Source organism: Cryptotermes secundus, unplaced genomic scaffold, assembly GCF_002891405.2.
Source record: "Cryptotermes secundus unplaced genomic scaffold, Csec_1.0 scaffold397, whole genome shotgun sequence".
NCBI classification, from domain to species: Eukaryota; Metazoa; Arthropoda; class Insecta; order Blattodea; family Kalotermitidae; genus Cryptotermes; species Cryptotermes secundus.
In genome coordinates this window covers 253015-277997 of record NW_019731983.1, presented here as the reverse complement: position 1 = coordinate 277997, position 24983 = coordinate 253015, and the positions used below count along the sequence as shown (strand labels likewise).

The 24983-nt window shown below is 39.3% G+C and overlaps 1 protein-coding gene across 3 annotated transcripts in view; it reads left to right on the top strand.

Annotated features, from left to right (window-relative positions):
- The window catches only part of LOC111867397 (rab3 GTPase-activating protein catalytic subunit), a 189328-nt gene that overhangs the window by 163395 nt on the left and 950 nt on the right, over positions 1-24983 (top strand). For 2 of the 3 annotated variants that reach the window (XM_023857210.2, XM_023857209.2), the window contains exons 9-14: positions 3765-3904; positions 6356-6543; positions 12163-12300; positions 14933-15032; positions 19317-19636; positions 20945-21157. In XM_023857210.2, coding sequence (XP_023712978.1) covers positions 3765-3904; positions 6356-6543; positions 12163-12300; positions 14933-15032; positions 19317-19636; positions 20945-21157 — 1099 coding nt within the window. The remainder of the gene's footprint in view (positions 1-3764; positions 3905-6355; positions 6544-12162; positions 12301-14932; positions 15033-19316; positions 19637-20944; positions 21158-24983) is intronic. The other variant, XM_023857211.2, reaches the window with a different exon arrangement.

Here is a 24983-nt window from a genome sequence, read left to right as displayed (position 1 = left end):
CCTTCCAAATCCTTTCCAGTTCATCATCCATCTATCGTCTTACCATCCGATGCTGTATAGTCTTGATACGGAAAGCGTCTTTAAATAACCTGCGGAGCGAAACAAAATTAGAAGAGACATTAAGCAGTAATGACCAACCCTTGTGGTACCCGTACGAGTATTACGTACAGATAAAAGGTAAAGCTGTCCCTCTAACACACCCGTGGAGGCCCATAAGGTTGTGAGGCGTCGAGACTCCAACGTTTTCTAGACCATCGGCCCACAGGTGGTGGTGAGGTTGTCAGCCTTACGCGCCGGCCGCCCTTTACCCACCGGGAAGATGTAGAGATATTCTAGGAAATTTTGGATGTCCAATGATTTCTTTTATTGCTAGTGGGGTGGGACTAAGTCCCTTGTACTGCGGCCACTTCTGGCCTATCGTACCAGCCCCAGATGATAGGTGAGGGTGATTGTGGAGCAATTGGTGGAATGAAGATTGACAGGGGAAACCGAAGTATTCGGAGAAAACCTGCCCCAGCGTCACTTTGACCACCACAAATCCCACTTGACCAGACGCGGGATCGAACCCAGGCCGCCGTGGTGGGAAGCCAGCGACTAACCACTTGAGCTATGTGCGGCCATGTCCAATGATAGTCTCCAAGAGACGTGGCGGGTTAGACGGTGGAGAGCAGGAAAACCAAATGATGCGGTTGGATGGATAAGACCTGTTTCATATTCAAGAGGGCGTCCCAGTGTCTAATCTCAGCTCAGAGTCAAGCCATCCTGAGTTCCTTCTTGCAAGTGCCACAATTAAGCCGCAATTGCTTCCTTCCACGTTCCTTTAAATGGATTGTTCACCGTTCCTCACATCGGTAGATATTACACAGCAAATGAAAACATCGGTAAATGAAACAAGAAGCAACAAAAGCTACCAGAAGACGTGTAATATGAGAAATAGTAAATAAATAACTAATTTCAGATACCAACAGATGATGTCAGAATTCTGAGAGTGATGAATTCGATGAGGTCATTGGATTTTTTTCAGTTGACCTAATCGTTCTGGCCGCACTATGGTCCTGGGGTTCACTCAGCCTCTAGCAGAAATGAGTACCAGGAATTAAATAAATAGTTTTCCTCGGGAGTAAAGCGCGGCCGGCGCGTAAGGCTGACAACCTTACCGCCATCTTTGAGCCGACTGTCTAGACTCTAGATAATGTGGGACCCTCAACGTCTCACAACCCTATGGGCCTTCACGGCCTGGTACAGGGATAGCTTTACTTTTTACTTATGACTTCATCATTGGTGCTCTTTCGTGTAGGGGCTCTTCTTACAAGAACTGAGGTTTGGCCGGTGTGTGTAGATATTAACATTACCTAGGGTGAAAAGGTAACAGAAAAGAGATCAGAAAGTGGTGAATATATACAGATCTAAGATTCGAAATGTGAACAAAAGAATTCCGTGGTTTTAGTCCTCAAGCGAACTATACCGACCGAGCGACCGCCGCTTGTCGGCGAAGTTAGTGTCAACTTTAGCGGATAGAGGGTGTCGCGTGGCCAGCGCAACGAATCTCCACGGCCGTTAATGTCGGTTTACCAGACCGGAGCCGCTATACTCTTAAATAGCTCCTCAGTTATCCTCACGAGGCTGCGTGGACCCCGTTCTAGACCCACTACTTCTCAGAAAATCTGGTAGCGCCGGGAATCGAACCCGGACCTCTGGATCTATAACCAGGAACTCTGACCACTAGATCACGGAGGCGGTTTCGGAATATGAAATGAGAAACACATAAATTACAGAAAATGAAAATTTTGTCACTGGTTTCCTGAACATATGGAGTGATACCAAAATAGCTTTCTGAAACACTTGAAATCAAAACATTCTCCGAAGAATAGCTTGTAATTTAGAAATACGTTGTGTTTTTGCAGAGGTTCTAAATAGACAAATGTGTTCTTTCTGTTTTTTATTTTAAAAATGTTAGGATTTAATCCATGATAGATAACTGTATAATCGTGTCACAGACAGATTCTGTTGTTTGCATGGAACACAGTCCTTCTTCAGAAGCTAACAGTCGATCAACTAGTGAAGGCATTCGCAACCTCTTAAGAAACCTGAAGGTTCGTTACCACGTTCACAATAATGCACCAGTTGTCCCTATGCTGTATGGCAATTCTGTATGCCTTGTGTATATCTCAGTGATTAAAATACACGCATCTGTAATTTGTGCCGGTCACGGTAGCCGAGCGGTCTAAGGCATGCACTGTCTTCGCTCGCATCCCATTTAGGGCATGGATGTTTAGTATTCGTGTGTGTGTGTGTGGGTGCGTGTTCGTTTTTCTGTGTTTATGTACAGCTAGAGGCCTTGCGACGAGCTGATCACCCGCCCAAGGAGTCCTACCGAATGTCTAAGATCTATTAAACCGAAGTGAAACGGAGAGTTTCATGAAGGTAGACCAAGACCCAAATTGGGGCTGTAGCGCCAAAGGAAAAAATCTGTAATTTGTAATTTTATTTTGTCATTACCCTCATATAACATATTTTGGCAAGAACATAAATTGCAGGCGAATGGAACAACATTCTGAGAAAAGTGCTTGTATCCAAGGGAGGCGAAATAATTACAAATAATTATGAGAAACCTTGTGGCCCATATCATTTGCCTTGTATTGTTAGTAAAGGCAAATCAAGAAGGTTTGGGTGGACTGGAGGTGTTGCATGATTGGAGGGATTTTCATGATGTAATCTATCCAAAAATGGCGGTTGCAAATGAAGAAGGAGAGACGAAGGTATTCTTGTGACAAGAAGTTCTTGGGAAGAACCAACTAACTAGCGTCCTTTCACTATTATTTGGGTATTAGATATGACAGACAGAAAGGAGCGTTCTTGTGTATACATAATGAAGTCAATAAAACAATAGCATAAGCAACCACTTGAGAGCCTGCAGTGTTGGTATGAGGGAGAGTCAGTAAATAGGTCACAAATGGAGGTGAAGAGGCTGTAATTGACAATATAGGTTTCCTATATGTATCACTAGGTAGCAGCACAGTCCAGCTTCATGATCTGTTACAATATACATACTAAGTTTCATGAAGATCAGTATAGGCTACACATGTGTGTGTGCGTGCATGCACATAGCATGATGGCCCCTTTACCCACTACCGACTAAGGAAAGTGAAGTAATAATAGGTCTTATTTAAGTAGGTTTTGAAGATCATATTTTCAGCAAATATAAGTGTTTGTGATTTCTGAATATACTGTCAGTGGTCAGGAGAACAATATAAATATTCAACAACATTTAGATGTCTGTGATAGAAATGAAGGGTTCTGGTATATTAAAGTACATTAGTATGAACATATTCATTATGTGGAATTAGGAAAATTCTCCAGTGTTATTATGACTTACGTTTCCAGAGGAATAAAAAATGTTGAAAGATCAAGAAGATGCTGGGAAGATTCCCTTTTATTTGCAACCCACTTTAAATTTGTCGATGATGGTGATGATGGTGATGATGATGATGATGATGATGATGATGATGATGATGATGATGACAACGATCCTCATATCCATATTAACAATGTTGAATTATTATATTTTGTTACCACAAAGTTAGTAAATTTGTCAGTGATTATAATATTTGGATATTACCTTAAAACTTCTTAAATATCAGAATTTTTAATAGGTTGACCTGAACTTGGTCAGATAACTTCCAGAGGAGACGAATCTGCATGTCTGTTTTAGCGTAGTCCTGCTATTGTTTTTCTAAGGAGAATCCTCATTTTCTTATGTTCAGGGTGCCACCCGGTGTTCCTGACCAACGAACATGTCTGCTTCACCAGAAATTACAGATGCTGAACTGTTGTATTATGAGAAAACAGATAAGGGAGCTGGCGGCTAGGACGTGCTTAGTGGAGGGTGAAGATTGTGAATCTGGTAGGTTTATTTCTATTTGTGCCAGTGTTCAGGCTGGAGTAGGGCATCTGTGTAAGATTATGGAATATTGGCAAAGAAATCGTGTGTGTTCCTAAATTTAAGAGAATGTGTAGATGTTCAGTAGCGTCTTGTATCCTTTTGCAGGCAATTCAGTGGATATTCAGTCCATTGGTAGCATAAAATACTTTTAAAATTACAAAATTTTCCACACCGTGTAATTAGCACATATGCAGAAAACGTTCGGAGATCCTTTCTGTATTATCACAGATTCACTGTAGACAAGTCTTATCATTAATTTTTGGCTGAGATTACATACTTATTTAGAACCGGACATGCGTTCTAGTAATCTTTATAAAATTAACGTTTAATGCAGTGTTCAACACACATGTCTCATAGGGGTTTCACACACTATTGACATCTGACCTTTTCATGGCACTTTACATGTTCATATGTTCCACTGTTGCCACATGCAGTGCCCTCTGTATTTGCCTGTCTGAAAGGTATGATGAACATATGTGTGCGTGGATTTTGGAACATATGTTTAGAATAAATGTTTTATGTTAACACCATGGAAGCAAGTTCCTTGCCCCCCTTTGCCACACCCTGGAGAAGGGTTCCAGGATGTACCTCCAATGTTCCTCTGTAGTCATCTTTCCATGCTCTTCACAAAAATATTGTGAGTGATACCATCGCCAGTGATGGGCGCTGTGGGCTGTCTGACTTGGCTGGAGGCGCCTGAGGGGACTGCAGCAGTGTACAGAATAGGGGAAAACAGGAGTGCCAGCACCCATGGACTTTTCCCTGCTACCTCAGTGTAGAGGAGAAAGTGTTGATCCTTTATGGATAAGTGCATTCATGTGGCATTATCATGTGGTAGTGACAGGTAAAGTAAGGGCCACTATGGTGTAGCAAGGGCCCCTCCTGAGGACAGAGGTAGTGGTAGTACACATGGAGACCTGGAGGCATGAGGAAGGAGCAATGTGCCAATGTAATGTTTACAGGCTTTTGCACTGTTATAAATAGACCCACAGTACTTTATTTTTATGACATGTAACGATAAAAAAAATATAAAGTCCCTATGCTTAATTAAGTACCATGCCATGAAGACTTATGGCTGGTGGAGGTATAGCTTCACCATTTTTCACCTCAGCACAAGACAGAGGTGAGTGGTCAGCTTCACGCCCCAGCTGTTTAACCCCCAGGCAAAGAACCACCAATACCAATTGGATAGAAGGCAGAGTGGGTCCCAGAGCCGTTCTGGATATTGTGTAGAGGAAAATCTCTTGCCCCTCCTGGGAATCTATCCCCAACCATCCGACTTGTAGCCCATCGCTATACCATTTGAGTTGCCCCATCTCTTTACATGATATATAATATTACTACAATCAAAGAAGACTTTAGATGCTATATTATCTGTGAATCATATGCGACATGCATGGTTTAGAAGTGAGGATTTGTGTGTATATCTTCTGGTATGATGTGCACTGCAAAAAGATATTGTTCACAAGTTAACATTCTGTATTTTAAGTTCCCTTTCTGAATTTCTTACATCTGTTTTGGAGTAGGATAAACATAACATCTGGATTACATATTTCTTTAAGGAGGTCTCTTGAATTTTGAAAATCCCAGTTCTTCTTGTCAGCCTTATTCTGTAAGATAACAATTTTCGTTCCTGAAAATTCTGGTCTCTTACTCATTGTTCTGAAGATAAGTTTTCCCTGTAAAAGTTTGTTATGTGCCCTCTCACTAATGTTTTGCATTGAAGAGATTTTTTTAAGAATATCGTCTTCTAGGATGTGACACTGTGTAATGTTCTGAAAGCTCATCAACCTTTCAGAAGAATCTGTTACCTCCATCTTCAGGGTGAAAGAGCAGGCAGCCAGTAAGAAGCAAGCAACAGGAAGCTCTGATTGCTGCATTCTTCTTGCAGGGTGCCTGCTGGATTACTCTTTTACCCTGAAGATGGAGGCAGTAAGTTCTTCATAGCGTTGATAAGCTTGTACCAGACTACACAGAAGATACTACTATTCTACAGTCACTGCTATGAGATCGTCATAAACAACAGAAGGTTTTTTTTTCTTTTACTTAGCGCTTAGAGATATTGCACACAGTTTTAAACTCAATATAGATAATATTAGAGGTTCAAGAATTTGCCCTTTTTGTATTTAATTTGATTTAACGAAGTTTCTTCTTTGTGACTATGCTAGTTAACCTTGATAATGACATTACTTCTTGGAAATATTGCAAATATTCACACAGTATTTTCTTTCAAATTCTGTGAACATTCTTTCTGTAAGATCTTAAAAGTGGATGCTGTCACTTTGAGTGAATACTCAGGAAGCTGCTCCCCCTATACGTATTTTAACCGACTCCCACAGATATTTTGAATTTTTAGTTCATTTGTCAAAGAGCACAATTGTTTTACCTTGTACTAAATATTTTCATTTGTAGACTCAGAAGATGAAGAATTTTTTGACTGTTCTGCAGAAGAACCAGAAGGGGATATGAAAGAGAAGAGGAGAGGGAGTAAACATCGACATAAGCACTCACTGTGGAACCAGCCAGTGGGGAGGTTGAGTAAGCATGGGAACCTACGGCTCCTCAACACTGGGGAACATTTATACATCCCAGTTACACAGGTACAGAGTTTGTTGTTGGTCTTAATTATGTCTGTACGGAGGTGACTGAAAGTGAATAATTCTTTGGGAACCTTTATCAGAAGTAGTTCTTTTTTACCTGCAGAAGTTATGGTTCTCATTCAATTTGTTATTCGCATAATACTGATTTCTCAAGAGCTAGAACATCTGAAAAACTTGAGTCATAAGATGGTGATCTTTGAAACATCTTCCTGAACTATTCAAACAGCAGATGTTACAGACTTTGTGATGTGCTTTAGGGTTGAGAATGGTAAATAGGCAGTGACACTGGTATAGTATACAAAGCTCAGATTTACATTATCCATTTGTGTAGCTGCCAGCTTTAGCGGGTAGAGTGTGTCACGTGGTCAGCACAACAAATCCCCATGACTGTTAATTTCGGTTTTCTAGACCAGAGCCACTACTTTTCCATTCAAGTTGGCACTAACTTCGCCGACAAGCAGTGGTCATTCGGTCAGCATAGTTCACTTGCTGACTACAGGCCACGGAGGTTATATGTGTAACTGATTGATTGGTAGGCATTTAATCCTGATTCATCTGCACTGGGTCATTCTTGATTATCAACATAGGCTAAAAGATTATAATTGTCTGGGGTGACACATTGTACTATGGTAGAATTTTATTGACATTTCAGAGGACTGTGCTGTCTCAGTTGTCAGTATTAAAGACAAAGCTGAGCACAGAAGAAACTGGTGTTGTTATAGGGATGGGAGTTGCTTGGATAGGAGCCCTGAGCAAACCAATGTGAATACAGTGAACAGTGGAAAAATTGGTGGCCCTTGAAATGTCTATTTTGCAAGAGGAGAGAGATAAGAAAAATAATGGCTTTCAGTGGGAGGCATGTTAGGACAGGATGGATGAAGTAAGGTTATAAAAGGCCTCTCCCAGTGATAGAACAGATGGGAGAAAATTAAGACACACTAACAGAGTCTCATAGCAAAAGAGATGGTGGCAGCATATTCCACCAGAAAGTCAGTAAACTTCTACCCTACTACACAGCTTCAATTCCAGAAGACATTATATTTCTTAATCCCTGTTGCTATGAAAATATCACATCTTAACTACAAAATATACAGGGAGGTTCTTATCTTTGTTGACCAGTTCACAGCTCTCCACTTCACTGTGACATGCACCACCGGCTTCGAGGCACATATGAATTTTGCTGATGAATCAATATGCCTGTCTGCCAATAACGTTTGGAATGAAGTAGTTACAATTCACAGATCACAGGATGTGTTGAAAATGCTGTCCCTCTACATGTAGGCATTCCTTGCACAGGCGAATGAGGTCTGATTTATCCTTTGAAGGTCTTATGCAGGAATATTTGCAATTTCCTTATGAATATTTTCTTTTAGTTCTTTTATTCGGGAGTTACTGTGGTAAGACATTGGACAAAGCCTGCATAGATATATGTTCAGTGTGGGCAGTAGCGGAGTCTTGCTGAAACCAGCCATAGAGTCTATCTTCTTCTTTTAACTCTGGAAAGAATTGCTTGAAAATGACCTGCACATATATTTCACAGTTAATTGTTTTGTTAAAAAGCACAGACCCAACAACCTTTCTTCCACATACAGCACACCAGACACTAACTTTCACTGGACAGAGTAGGACTTTGGGGGTTAGGTATGGATGCTGTGAACTCTTGTAGAGTTTATTTTGCATATTCATATACCTCTGCAAGTGAATTTGCACTTTATCAGAAAAAATGTCAATTGTGGATCATTCTCACCTTTGACAACAGACAGTACAAGCTGACTACAAAAATGAACACTGCTGGCTGGATTGTGCAGCTGCACGGCATGTGTTACTGTTGTTTTATAGGGTCTAAGCTTCAGCAGTTGTGTTGTCCTTCTTGCACTGGACATTAACACTGCAGTCTCTTGAACTAGACATTTCACTGATTTTCTAGGTGTATGTTCAAGTCTGGTTCCCATGTCATCTAACTTCTCCTCAGTAAGCCCTTGGTGCTTATGTTTTTGTGTTTTGTCTATTGAGAGTTCTGTTGGTCTAAGTTTATTGACCAAAGTCTGACTTGTTTGTCTGCTGGGAACTCTTTCATCAAAAAATTTACATCAAAATTTTCACCAATACTTTCAAGCAGATCCGTATTTCATGTAGGTGTCATACAGAAATGCACATTGCTCTAAAGCAGTGTTTCTCAACCTTTTTAAGCCCAAGGACCAGTAAAATGTCTGAAAAATTTCTACAGACCACTAAGTTATGTAGGCCTATTCTTTTAACCTATGTGGTATTACCAACATTTTGGACATACTGTTCCACTTATAGCATAATAAATCTAATAGCATGTTTTGAATACATATGGAAACATAATTAATTAAATTGGAAGTAAACTATTAAAAGTGAATCATCATTGTACAAATTTTTAAGTTTTATTAAACAAATAATGAATATGATATAATTAATTCTTACATGCTTATTTAATTTTAATTTGTTTTTGGTTGAATAATTTTTAATTTAATTTAATTTAAGTCTGCTTGTGGACCACGTGTCCCATCATTGCGGACCACAGGTTGAAAATGCTGCTCTAAAGTATACCGCCACATGATGGAACACACTGCTCACTAATTGTAACTGAGAACAAATCACTAATGGAACTGATAACTGCCGCCCACTGCTAACAAATCACAAACAAATTCCCACACATGAACAACCATCAGGCATACTGATTTATCAGCAAAATTCATATGCACCCCCATGGAGGGTGCACCAGTCACCATGAAGCACAGAGCCATGAACTGAAAACAAAAGTAAGAATCTCCCTGTAAACTCAAATTGTGACTAATCTGAAAATTAGTGTCATTTCTTGAGCAGTCAGTAGGTGTTTAGTTATTCAGAGAAGTTGTGGAGGGAGAAGACTGGAAGTGAAGATCTGTATGGGACTAAGAAGACCTTATATAAGGTTAGGGTAGGAGCAAGAATGACCTTCCTCTTTCCACACCTGAGCCAACCTGGCCTTTCCCATTCTTAATAGCCCAGTCAAGTACAGAAAAAAAATTGTGATATCCAGAACCTCTGGCACCAGAGGGTTGCCAGATATTGTAATTTTCTATGTATTAGAACATTATACCTAATACAAATATTATGTTTCTGTGCATTGTCCATTGTATTTTTTTATCTAAAACACTGTCCTGTTTATATTTCAAAACTGAACATTTTGGAGACTGGTTCCTATCTCCATCTTCAGGTGAAACCTACTCAGTTGGGCCCAGTCGATAGAGCTAGTCCCTATTTCCTGCTGTTTCCTTAAAGCCTAATCTCTGGAATGATTTCTCATGCAATTTATGGTAATTATATATGATCTCTGTAGGCAGTTGTTCATTCATAAGGGACACAGTCACTTCCTTTAAAAATATTCCATATGCACCATTCATAATCATCTTCACATCTCATTTGGTGAAGGAAAAATTATCCCTGGGCTTAATTAATTAAACTCCATGCCATGAAGACATACAGGAGAGTGGAGATATAACTCCACCACCCTTAACCTTAGCAAGAGATAAAGGTGGGTGGACAGCTTCATGCCCCACCTGCTTGACCTCTTGTGAAACAGCCTCCATTACTCATTATGTAGGAGGGCTGGGTGGGCCCAAGAGCCAAGCTGGATGTTATGGAAAAGAAAGAAATTCTCTTGCACCTGCCTAGAATTTAACCCTGATTCCTTCATTGCCCAGCCCATAGCCTAGTCTCTATACTGACTGAACTATCCTGGTCTTTCCCATCTCATTTGACACTCTAAATATAATTTATACAGTTAAAACAGTTCTGTTAACCTTTATGGGATGGGCCATTTAATTTCCGGTAGGGGCAGCTGGACGGAGTTTATTTAAATGCCCGCCCTTCTAGAGCAATGAAATTGTAAGCATGTTTCTAAAAATGGTGTGATTTCTACATTTTTTATAATAAACGAACGAAATGAATGCTCCTTTAATCTAGAAAGAATATAGAATCAGATATTCTAATTTACAGATTTTAATATCTGTAAAAAATTTTTACACTGATTCCAAAAAGAAAAAAAATCCTGAAATTCATACATTTTCTGCTCCATGCGATCCAGCAGTGTAATACATTTTCTGCACCATGCGTTTTATTAGTGTAAGTCCTTCGTGGCGACCTCACATACAATGCTATCTCTTGTTGAAGCTTATTTATCGTATGGGACATGTCGGTATGCAGGACTGAGGGCGTCTCAAATCGCTCGCTGTGTAATATCTGTTAGAAAGACACAGGAGTACATTCTTGGAATATGGTGTTGCCAGATCGGTCATTCGTTCATTCATTGCAGTCAAACCATTGTGTTTGTAACGATTTTGAAACATCGCAATATAAGGTTAGCCACCCATGACATCATCTAGCATGTTTGAAGCAGATATTGAGTTCAGCCAAGACGTGAATGAGAGTTTTGTATGTGTGGGCGTGAGGTTATGATTTATGGCTACTGGTCGTGGTCTAAGCACAGAGAGATTTTGTACTGGCAGTAAACCATTCACTGCTAGAGAGCCGTATAGTTCACCATGGCCACACGACGACGTCGTATGGAAGATGCTGAAATTGAGAAACAGCTGTTCAATGACACAGATTCGGACTGCTATTCAACCGATTCTGAGAGTGGCGAGGAAAGTTGGAGTTCTGATTCCGCGGACGAAGGGTCATCACCTTCGTCGGCAACTTGGGGACCGCCAGATCAGTGTGGCTGGAGAGGTGTGAATAATTATTCCGGTGTAGCTGCGGGGATAAATATCACTGCAGCTCCACACGTGAATGAGGATTCCATCCCTCTCTGCGTTTTCATGCTGTACTTTGCGGGGATTATCCATCTGCTGGTGGAAGAGACGAATAGGTACTATCACCAGTACCTAGACAGACTTGAAGACGGACCATCTCCGCGGCCTGGCGTAACTGAATCCGAGATGTTTCTGTTTCTTGGAATAATCATTCAAATGGGACATGACATTAGAGACACACTAAAGGACTACTGGTTGACTGCTGAACAATTTGCCACGCCTTTCTACTCTAACAAAATAAAACGCGACCGTTTTCTTCACATTCTTCGTTTTCTACATTTTGCAGACAACAGTACAGAAACTGACAGGAATGCCGACAGTTATGACCGACTATGGAAAATTCGGACCATCTTCGACACTCTCAATGACGCATATCAAAAATATTATAACCCTTCCGAACATTTGGCCATAGACGAAATAATAGTTAAATTTAATTTAAAAAAAATCTTTACACGCGTGGAATGCGCGACATCATATGATGTCGTTCGGGCATTTGGCCTAACTTTAACGTTATATGACGTCGCTAGATTACATTAGATCATGCAGGAAGGAAGGCTGTCTCCTTATAAAGGTGGTGACCAAAAATCATGTAAATAGAACAATTTATATTTTTAATTTTATTTTAAGAAAAACCTTACACGCATGGAATCCGCGACATCATATGATGTCGTTCGGCCAACTGCCCTAACTTTTAATGACATCATATGATGACGTTTGTTCGATAAAGGTTAAATGAAATAACAGTCTTAATTTTAAAGCAATGGTGTGTATGAATTGAAGTGTCAGTTTAACTGAATAGGAACCAAGTCTGAAAACTGAGGATCAGGTGGAAGAAGATGCACAAGTTCTGCTTCAGCTGGGAACGGATGCTCAGGGTGCAGAGATGCGAGCGCGCATGATGAGTGCTTCTCTGTTGTCAGACATGGAGTCCTTCAAGGTACTGTAAAGGCAGGAGGTGATCTGGGCATGGGTTGGAGGACAATTCTTGAAGGATCTGACAACTGATTCATTATACCAATGTCGCGTTGGACATTGTCCATTATCTGAAGTATGTTTGATGGACACATTGTTTCAGGAGTTGGCTCTCTGCAGTAGATAGACTTGTTATAGTGCAAGGGTCCTTTAATGCTTGCTTCTTTAATCTAATCTGATATGACTCTTAATTAGACCATATTGGACATAATGAGATAGGTTTTAACTTAGTCATCTATTTATAATGTTGTATTTCAGCATCCTGTTGCACTTCATTCTTTCCACATATTCATTTCCATTTTTCTTATACTAGAAGTTTTAATTTAAAATGTAATTTTTAATATTTGTGTCTATTTATATATCTGCATATCTGTCTACTTACATCTATTATCTATTTATAATTAGTGTTAGTAGGGCAGTGTTTGTTGTATTATTTGTTGGTTTGTTTTTATGTCTATGGAAACCACACACAAAATTTATTTCATTTAGGTAATGAAGAACCAAAAGATGGTATTTCAGTTGGTATTACAGTGCTGCCAATCATTACAGATTTTACTTTTCTAATGAAAGGTACCTCTATAAAATATTGTTGTTATGCTTTTACTATGATGATGTATCTCTAGAAATTTTGGTAGCATGCACAGTTGATGAAATATGAGTCTAGAGTAACAAATGTGTAAGAGTCGATCAGTTTTTACCGCCCTCCTCTTCATCGTCTTTTTTTACCGCTCAGTAAGACTTCAAGCCTCTCGAGTGGTCGTCACTTATACCTCGCCGTCACGTTCGCCCCTTTGTGGTCTGCACTTTCATCCGCCGCTTCCTTGTAGCTGTCTGGTTCAGGGTAGGGTGTGGGATTGCTCTGAATTTGAATTTGTATGGGCGCCAGTGGACTTGGGTGAAATCCACGAGTTTGGAACGGGGAAAACAAAGGTGGGGATTTGGATAGGCGGGCGTTTGGGGTTCCGACTGCTCAGATGGTAGGACGAGATTCTGTCTCAGGACGACTAATGGGCCTTGCTCACACAAGGAGAGAGAGAACACTTAAAACTCGCACTTCACCAACACTGTTGCTCTTTATTGTAGATGTGCACTACAATCACACATTACCAGGCTGTAGCACTTTGAATTTGTACACCGGATTCGGGCCAACACCAATTTAACGTCCGGGAGGTTACTCATGTTACTCCCTTTTTGCTACTCACTCCTGTTACTCACTCTTGGTGACTGCCTGCTCTTATTCCCTTGTAATGACTGCTCTTATTGCCTTGTAATGACTGACTGCTCTTATTGCCTTGTAATGACTCACTGCTCTTGAGAGGCAGAAGTTCCGACGTTTCCGGAAACGCCTGGATTCCTCTCCTCTGAAATTTTGCTGATTGGCTGAACCTAAAATTTGGGTGTTTCTCTCACTTGCATTCAGCCAATCCCTAACCAGATCCATGTTAATTTGGGCCTAAGTAGAACACGGTCCCTCTGACAGCTCTCAAATAAATGGAGGTACGCTAACGATCGCTCGGTACGCCCCTTCGAAAATTATTGCGACTCGTATCTGTCAAGTCTCAAATTTTCAAAGACTCGAACCATCGAAGATAACCATTGAAATCCCCAGAAAACACAGCGGGATACTTCCTGCTCCGTTCTGGGTTTTCAAGTGACCTGCAGCTTGCTTGTCCCTCAGAAAGACCAGATGTTGTCCTTGGCGTCTGCTGGTGCTGGGGTCAATTCTGTATCATCTATTGTTTACAGTAGTACAGTTCGTTTACATGTAGTACATTGTAATTAAAAATGTAAATCAACAACATTGCTGAGGTTCCTGCATGGTGCGGTTACACAGTGAAAGGTTATCTGTGAAAACTGTAGCTAAAGATGGCAATTACCAATTTTCCTATTGAATTTTCAATGCACAATCTAGTTGTAATTTAATATTATTGTTCAAAGTAGTGAGTGATTGGTATGTCATCATAACTGATGAATGGATCCATAGACATTTGTTTATGATTAAGCTGTTCAGGAAATCTTCTGTTTTTGTGGAACCTGTGTGTTCATCACTGTCATTATAAAAATCGTCTATTGAACCCCTTCCTGAGCCAGTTTAGTGTAATCAACTTTATACTTTCACAAGCAATTCCTCCAACATATTTTGGAATTGAATCTGCCATATCTGAATGTGATAAGTAGCGATACAGCATAGTTTATTCTCAGCACCTCAGCATATCCAGACATCTAAGTCAAGAACCATGTTACAACACAAAGGATTTGATTGTACTTAAAACAGGGTTATTAGTAGTGAGAGAAAATATGAGAAGATTTCTATCTCTTTGGGAGGTAATGTTATGTGGTCTGGTGACTGTTGGTAACGTTTTGGAGGAACCTGCTGCCTCGATCTTCAGAACAGCATGTTCCTCTGAAACACTGATAATGAACTATTAGACTGTGTGGCATCGCAAGCCAGGAAAAAATAAACTTCATAGTCACTGACATGAGAACCTCAAATATAAAAAAAAAATTTGCTTACTTTCCCATTGTGTATTACTAGCTGGAACCAAATTTACTGCAGAATGACCACACATTACATTTACTGTATGTGTCACTTCCAGGCTGCAAATCCAGGATCCATTTTGGAAGACTTTATTCGTTGGTACTCGCCAAGGGATTGGATTGAGGAAGGTGAAGTGGATGAATATGGACAAAGGAAAGGTACCATTAAATTTTGTTCAGATTCTTCCTGCAAGGTTTGGAAATTAAATAATTTATTAAAAAAGAAGATAAAACTATCCCTTTAACAGGCCGTGAAGGCCCCTAGGGTTTGGAGATGTCGAGGCTCCCACATTTTCTACACCCTTGGCTGACAGATGGTGGTAACATTGTCAGCCTTATGAACCAGCCACCCTGTACTCCCTAGGAAGTTTCCTGGTACTCATTTCTTTTAGAAGCTGAATCAAACCCAGCGCCATAATGCAGCTGGAAGGATTAGTCGATTGAAAAATCCAGTGACCTCATCAGAAATCGAACCCACAACCTTCTGGCAACAAATCATAACTGCATGTAATTACAGCACTATCACTAATTCACATACTCTAAAAGTCACTTTAGCATGCACTAAGTCTTCTGAGTCTGCTGTGTTTTCACCAGTCATTGCCTGCCAATGGATAAAAAAAATGCTCTCTTCTGCTCACATCATTACCAGCTGGAGACTATCATGAAACTGACCTGTTGTTCCAACTCAACTCCTTGCTGCAACCGGCTGACTCTCAAAGTCATAGTTTTAACTGACCAGATTAATTGTATTAATTAACTCATTTTTTGGACTCTAAAAACAGTTTTAGTAGAAATTTCTGTCTGAGCTGTCTGACCACATAGAAGACACTACATTGCTATCCGTTCTTGTGTTGTTGTATATTGATTTATTGCTGTGGAAAAGTGTTTATTGTGCCGTTGCCTAGCAGTGGCCACATCCATTCGTTCCACTGTTGTTGCTTTAAGCCATCATGTCACAATCCTTTACACTTTATCTCCTTCAGAGTAGTTACCTTAAGCATCTACACATAGCTGTAAGCATTCCTACGTGCATGCAAGTATTCCAGGAAGTCAGTTTGTGAGCACCCACCCAGTAGCTCTGTCATTTTTTTTTTGTCTTCAAGATACTAAAAATTTGTTCCCTTCAGTGAACATTTTAATTTAGGAAAGACTAAAATGGTGCACAGAGCGAACTATTAAGAGTAAGGGGAGTGAATGAATACAGGAATTGTTTGCTGGCCAGAAACTGCTGATATAGTAGCATATTTAGTGCTGGGGCATGGTCCTAGTGCAGAATTGAATCGTTGTCCCACAGCTCTAGTCTCCTTCTGCAAATCCTTTCTTTCAGTTTTGACAGAAGCTCAGTATAGTACATCTGATTCTAATTGACTCAGTAGGACATAGTCAGTAATAACATTCCTTTAACGATGAAGCACAATCTATCACTGTAGGTCATGGTGCAAGGGCCGAGAAGGCCCATCCCTTATACATTCATTCATTCCTTTAACGTTGAAGAAAACGATGCACATTGTCTGAATATTGGATTTTGATATTCTTGCTTTCCTTGGCCTTGGAGATTGAGGTGATTTCTGCATCATATTGAATTTGCAAGGTTTCATCATAGATGACCACACTGCTAAAAAGTTCGGATATTACTTGAAGATTTCTTCCACAATGTAAACACAGATTTTTCTTTTTAATTATTGTTCTTTGTTCCAATTCTTCAACACCATCTTGGCTCAGACTTTTATCACGTTAAATTTCTTTTTGTTATAATTTGTCCTACAGTTCCCTAATCCATATTTAATTTTTCTACTACCATTCTGATGCTCAGATGATGATCATCGCATGGTAGAGTCCTTCCTTTTTCCTCATGCTCATCAGTTTTCACTGTTAGTGAATGACCAGGTCACTCATCATCTTCTGCCTCTTCTCTTCCTTTATTCTGTATAGTCTATCAGCAACAACTCAGGTGCAACAGAGATAGCTGGAACCAAAGACCCTCAACATCTCAACATACACCGTGTATACAGGTTCTGTTAGGACTGTGTTCATTAAAAATACAAGATGTGAATTATTTTCAAAATTTCACTCTTCTTATTCAAAAAAGTCTCCTTCTGAGTCAGTACATAGCTGGAATTGGTTGAAAAGTTTTCGAAAACAGTCCTTTTGTGGAATTGCATTTAAAACTGCGGAACATTCCTTTTGGATGTCCTGGATGGTGTCGTGATGGTCTCCTTTCATCGCCAACTTTACTTTTGGGAACAACCAGAAATCTGCTGGAGCCAAATCTGGCGAATACGGAGGATGATCAAGGACTGTGATCCCCTTTCTGGCCAAGAAATCGCGCACGATCTTCGATTTGTGTTGTGGGGCATTGTCGTGGAGGAGTGACCAGGAACCTTGCTCTCGATATTCAGGTCAAATTCGAAGAATTCTCGCCCACAAATAATTGAGGACTCAGACATAATAATCAGAATTCACTGTTTGACATTCTGGCAGAAATTCCTTGTGAATGATTCCTTTGGAATCGAAGAAAACGGTTAGAAGTGTCTTTACTTGACTCTTTTGCATGCGCACTTTCTTTGGTTTTGTCTTCTTTGGGCTCAACCATGCTGCACTCTGCCGCTTTGTGACAGGCTCATATTGAAAACACCATGTCTCATCACCAGTAACAATCGATTTTGTAAATTTTATATCACTTTGGGCTGACCGTAACATGTCTCTGCAGTGTTCCACTCTGGCATGTTTTTCATCGCCTGAAAGCTAGTGCAGTACAAACCGCGCGCAGACCTTCCATTTGCCCAAATCGTCAGTCAAAATTTGATGCACAGTACTTTTTTGTATTCCATTCCCAAAAGCTCCTGGATGAGTCTTGCTGAAACACGTCAGTCTGATGCAAGGATTTCAGTCACTTTTTTACATTTTCTTCAGTGCGACTTGTTGTCAGCTTTGATGCATGTCGAGCGTCTTCAGTGTCCTCCCTGCCGTCACGAAATACAGCACACCATCAAAAATGTTTTGAGCGACTCAAACAATCACTACCATACACATTTTTCATCATTTCGTACGCTTCTCCGGCTGTTTTGCCTAACTTCAAACAAAATTTGATATTTTCTCTCTGTTCAACTGCCATTTTGACGAGCATCAGAACAGTACTGTTACATTCAAGCTCAGAACACATGATTGCAGCGATGCTTGCACTTTGAAATTATAGACGGCCACAGCTGAAACTTCAAGAATCTTAATGCCACAACTCACCAACAGATGGCATTCCAGGGCAAAATTTAAAAAAATGAGTAGTAACGGATCGTGGACACACTGTGCATTTGTTTTCCTTCTTGAATATAATTTTTAAATGACTGTGAAGTTGTTAATGATGTGCACTTGTTCAAATAATATTCATTAAAGCATGTCACTGCTCTTTGTATTATTTTTTTTAATTATGTTGTTGTAGGATGATTTTCTTGTTATCATATATATTGTAACTGTTTTTGTGTCCCATTGGGTGTGCCACTATCTTAGTTGTTTGTATCTGGTGTTACTCTGTGTTCCTTGTACACGGTGCAGAGTGCAGTAGACTCCCTTAAAAAAATATGTTGCCTGAAGATGGCTCTTTATGGCTGAAACATGTAACATAACACTGAATGTACATATATTTTAATAATTTTAATGACATTTTAAACATTTTACAAACATTTAGTGAATTAAGTATGAATTAGTGTTGTTAAATTAATAGTGTTGCATTATAGACGGAAAGCAAGACTGTAAGTGATACCTCAATGCAACAGGATACTGACATATAATATTAGCAACATAACCTATCTGTTGAGCTATATTAACCCTCAGGCAGTTAATGCTTGGCCAGCTGTTTTGAATTCTGTTAAGAGCGGCATCATATTGTGCGTAGATATGCCCCCTACATTTCATAAGGAAATAAAGTAACACACTTTCAAGTGTTGCAGATTGATACATGCCAAATAAGGGGACCCAGTCATAGTTTCACAAATGTACCACTGGCTTGTAGCTTCAGCCAGATTACAAGTTTTCCTCAAAACATTTTGTGGTGGCCACAGTTCATCTACCATGGTATCTGGCTTGCAGGTTTTTGTCTTTTCTTCTTGACAGTGTCACTATTAATGTATGACTCAACAAAAGTATATCATTTTGATTATTTGTTTATTTAATGGCTCTCTGTCAACTGCAATTATTATGCAGCATTGAAAACGGGATAATATTTGACTGCTTTATTGAAAAAGATTTGGACATAAGTGGTTTTGGCATGTTTCAATGTATTATTCTGTTGTTAAAATAATAGTCAAAAGTCAAGTTTAAGTACAGTTTACTCTGATTCCAATAGCAACAACTCGCTATGTTTAAAGCACCTCATCTGTGGGTATGAATCAAGCCACCATTATGAAAAGGGTTGTAGTCTGTATATTTGGTTCTTTAAATACATTACAGGTTCTCTCAGTGCTCGTATGCAGATTAAAGGCAACATGTGGCTTGAGGTATGGGAAGCAGCAAAACCTGTACCTGCAAGACGTCAGAAGCGATTATTTGACGACACCCGGGAAGCACAGAAGGTGTTACACTTCTTAGAATCACAGAAGCCCTCTGCTGTAGCGCAGTTGCTTCTGCCTGTATTGACGCATGCTGCCATCTGCAGGCTGTTGCAGGAACAGAAGGAAGATCTGTCAATGTTATCAGAATCATTTCGGCAGATAATAAAGACTGCTGAAAGAATCACGCGGAACCCAAGGCCAACACTTCAGCAGTATGATGTGAGCATACTCTGATTTTAAGCATTTCATTTCCAATTTATAGTGGGTATCTGAACATCCTCTGGGCTCAAATTTTGTGTGCTTTGTGTTCTTGGTACATATGGTTAACACATGATAATGGGATCATTCCTGTCCATCTGTCTGACTGTCTACATGTTCATCTCCCAAGCTACTTAATAGATCTAATCAAATTTGATGTGGAAATATAGCTATAAAGTGAATTTCATTTTTTGTGCATGCTCTCCTGTGTTAGTGACAAGACATGGGATTTGGGTTGATAATTGAATTTATTGAATGCTCATGACTCATAACTACTATGATTGTAACATTTTCGCTAATATACCCCCTCTACAAAATCACTACAGCACAAACCAAGTCTTCTCAGTCTGTTGCAGCTTCTAACAACTGGAAATTTAGTATTTAAGTTGGCATACATATTTCTTAACCTACCATACTAAAAATAAATTAAAATATATTTTTTAAACATTTTGTAAAATACTTTTAATATTTCTAGTATTCCATAATATATTCAACACAATATAAATCTTGACAGATGGTATACTTTTTATATTTTATNCACGAGCGGAGCCGAAGATAGCCGAGCCCCGTAACCGGGTAACTATGCAAGGCGAATCAACAGCGGTGACGTAACAGGATGACGTGGCACTCATTACGCAACAAGCAAGCACTGCAGCTATATAAGTGAGCTGCACAGTGGCTGCGAGTCAGTTGTACTGTGTCAGTCAGTGAGTCCTGGAGCTACCGCCGAGTTAGCCAGCAACTAGTCAGTGGTATTCTGGCATTTCGAGTGTACTAGTTGTGATACTGCAGATAGCAGTAGCCGTAAATCTGTAATTTGGGTGATTGTAAGTGCGAATGTGAAATAAAATTCGCTACATCAAATACGGCATGAAGTTATTTGTTGCGATATACGCCCGATACGCGACAATATATATTTTATCTTTTATCTTATTTTGTATCTTCTACTTAATTGTAAACACCAACTTGAGGCAAAAAAATTTTATATTAGTATATAATGACACATTGCACTGGTATGGATCCATATCGGTAGTTCAGTAACTATATGTATTCCTTATATGTAACTGCATGATGATGGTTTTATGTGGCCAAAACATGTAGCAGGAATAAAGATCGAATTGTAGAAACATTAAAAACTGAGTTGTGTTGACCGTTAAAATAATTCCTGTATATATCTGCTAGATTAAGTAAAACAAAACAATACTCATGTCTACTCAACTTTATGTATCCTTTATGGTACATACATGATATAACTTTAATTTCTTACAGGAATTGGCCCTTCAAGTTGCTGAAGTAGAAGAAGTTATTGCCCAGGCAAATTCCTTGGAGGTAAAATTCAGCTTGGCACCTGAAACTGTAGAGACTCCGGAACTTCGCGCATTTCTCTTGAAACTTATGCATTTGTCAGAAGTTGATGTTCCAGGTGGGCCCAGAGGTGCTATCGGATCCAGGATACGAACCATGTTCTCAGATGCACAGAAGGTAAATGGTTGCCTATTTGAACATCACTTTCTTGGTCCACTGTTTTTGGAAGGCAATTTTTGAAATGGTAGAAATAACAGATTGAAACATCTTTATACAGCAGAACCTCCATTTTACACTTTTTAAGGGGGCCACCTAAAACAGATGTAAAATTGAGGGAAGTGTAAAAACAGAGAAGTGAAAATGATGTAACATAAAGACAATTTAGTTGTGCTATAACTTTGGAATATCAATTAAAGAATGCCTGTTTGAACACTCAACTTTGTAAATGTAGATGCAAGTGTGGCTCTTGGTTTATATTATGATGCTTTGTCGAGTGCTGTTTTTATGTAGCATCTGTAAGATAAAATGGTGATTATAACCTATGAATGGAAAGGATGAGGAAGCAAGTGGTCATAATATAATCTAAGGCACTATCCTAGCATTTGCCTGGATGGACTGGAAAATATTGTACATACCTAGTTACACTGTTTCTTAACCATTCAATAAAAGTTTTCTGTTCCCGTTTTTCTTTCGTTCTCAGCATGTGTAATTCATTCTCAGCTTTACTACACATTGCAGTACTCATAATATTGTTCTGGCTGCTTCCAGTCCTTTCAGTGCATCCAAGAATGTTGCTTTATGTCCTGCAACTTCCTCTTCCTCTTCTGTTTTTTCTCCTGGCCTAGTCAAATGCTGATCTAACACCTGGTCAACACTCTGGAGCCCGCAATCCTTGAGAGCACTGTCACATGCTGTGCAGTCCTCAAACTGCACTCCAAAAGGCTGTAAACTGTGCCAGTCATTCTCTTCATCTTCACTGAGTTCCACTGCACTATCATCATTGCTGTTAATATGATCAGCTGAAAAATAACACTTCACAGAGGAATTCCTAAGTGTAGTGGGTAATACCTATCTCTAGGCTTCTGCTATGAATTGCATTCCAAACAACCTCCTGCTTCATACAGTAAAACCTGTCTTAAACAGAATCTCAAGGGACCAGAAAAAATTTCTGCTGAAGCCAGGTTTCTGTTTAATCAAGTTATACTATAATAACTAAACCAGGACATAAACGTATTTGAGACAAAACAAAACAACATGCTCATTAATTTATTCACACTATAATCATTGAACACATGCAAACATTACACTGAACAGGAAAAAATTGCAGTACTCACTTTTTATAATTTTACCAGAACTCCAGCAGAGTTTTTTGCACGCAGTTTACTCTCTTGGCTGCCTGACTTTCCACAAACACTTTAGCTTGAGAAATTAGAGTAAGCATTCTGTTGCACGGCAAACTCCTGCAGTACCTGTAGACTGTTGGCAGCATCCTGATAAGTCTTCACTCTACACTTTTCTTCTTTTATCACAATGTTATTTTCCTCTTCCTCCTCCTCCTCCTCCTCTTCGATTTTCTCTAAAATTCTCAACTAATACATCGATATCCATCGTGTCTGGTTCTGTTTGCCCATCTTTGTCTATGTTGATGTAGTCCTCAGCATTGCAATTACTGAAAGCAGCTTCATTCATGCAATGTTGTAAGTCCTTCTGGTCATTCTCATTTTCTACACTAGGAGTAACTTCTACCATAGAAAATCCTGCTTTTTCAAAACACTTTGTCAGAGTTTCTGGTAACAACTCCTTTACTGCTTGACTTATCAAAATAACCGCATCTAGAACCGAGACAGTTCTTGCAAGTTCAAAGGCAGATGATGTAGAATCTATATTGACGAGCAAAGATTTCATTAATAATGTACGATAGTGGACCTTAACATTCCAAATGATGCCCTGATCTATTGGTTGAGAAACACTAGTGATGTTTGGAGGTTTGTTTGTGGTTTGTTTGGTGTTTGTTTGTTCATATCCCTCGATTATGGATGGCAATTTAGTAATTTAGAATCTGTTGATTCATAGAGTGAAAGCTGAAACTGAAAGCTATTCTCAAACAAGCAGCAATGTACAAGGCCTTCTCTTAGAAGTGGTGTCATGGAAGCATTACTCATAACATGGTTGTCTGAACCATGCAGCAAGTGGAGATTGCAGTTTCTCCAGTGGTGAACGTGTTAGTGATTTCTGCTGCTTGGAGAAAGGTCCACACTGGACATACTCTCTTTCAATTTCTCAGTGGTTCTTCACAATAGTGTTTAGCATGAACACTGAAAGTCTCAAGCATGATGCCACTGCAACACATGAGCATCAACTTGCTCAAAAATATTAATTTTGTCACTTATTGTAAATGGTTTACATTTTCCTTTATTATCCATATTTCACCCTCTTGCTGTGAATAAATTTGGTCTCTATGAAATGAAGTCACACAGGCACTGGAAGATTGAAGAATGTAACCTGGGTCCATTTCTGTTGAACGTTTCATTTATGAAAACCCACTTGCTATGTTGCAGTGGTCATTTTTTGGAACACTTGTCACACATGGGAGAGACAAACTGCTCTCGTTGATTCACAGTTATACTAAGACACAGCAGTATCAAAGCTGGCCTACCACGTGATCTGCTTGTAATGCAGTGGTGGAAAAATCCCCTTGTGCATGATAGGCCTTTGTGAAGTCACATGTTGCCCGCGAATTACTTGGACTTGTGCCTCAGACAATTCATGATATGAATGTTTAGACTGAAGCATTTGTGACTGCTCATAGGGAAGGCAGTCTGTTGCCTCGAATAAGAAATGTAATACCAGGTAAATTTTTATAATCAGGATTAGGAAAATGAAGTGACAATTCAGGAAAAACACAAAGTTGAAGAAACATAAAACCTGTTGAAGTTTTGCATTATTGTTAGGGTATTTGGCCAGTATCATGTAAAAAATTGCATAAATTCAACAAAATACATATTTTTTTGATTGAAAAATTGAAGTTTCACTGTATTAGGGTCTGAAAAATGAAACAACTCTCCATGCAGGCAAATGTTGGATCATGATTGCTTCCTTTAATAGGTTCCCTGATCATCTGAATTTATTATATATTTCACATACATTTGACAAGAAGTCATTAAATGAACTAACAACAGCTATCTGCCAATATTCATAGCTATAGCATATCAACTGTGTTTCATCCAGAGGAAAAATAAAATTTGCAGAAACAGGGTATGCTGAATATTAAGAAACAATCCCAAAAGAAATTTCCAACTGGTGTACTGAAGATACAACAAAAACAAATACAGGTCAGCTAGAAGACCATGTATGTAAATGAAAGTGCTTGTCACTGCAAAAGGCTACTTATGTAACTGATGAGAATAGCACTCTGGACAAAAAGAAAACAACAAGAGGCAGTCATTGTCATTTCTTTACTTATTAAGGCTTATCACCAGCTAGGCTATATTATTCAGTAACATAATTTACTCCATGTCTCCAGACTTTTGCCTGCTTGACAGATTGAAGGCTGTAATTCATGTTTAAAATGGGAAGTAACATGTACAGTTTAATGCATAATTTGAATGACAGGGTGGGGTTTTGATATGGTATGGTTCACAGCATTCTGTCTCAGTCAGAAAAATATTTGGTCTTTTCTCAAAAGATTCACACAGTTATCAGAAACCTTCGTAGATCACTGAACAAGGTTACAGGAATCAGTTTATGTAAAGATCTTCTAGCCTACTTTCCTTATTGTATTTCCTACCTTGGTAAATCTTGATTAAGTTGGCAGATGTTAATAATATTTGGTATGAGCATCCTGCCACTAGTGACCACCTCATCAGTATGCCAACAGGGCAGATGTGGGTTGCTGGAACACCAGCATGTGTGTGGCCCTATCTTTTTGTGTGGTGATAAATCTTAAAAAGTGCAACCTTTGTTACAGTTTTTTATGTAATACAAATATTGCAGTCATACAAAA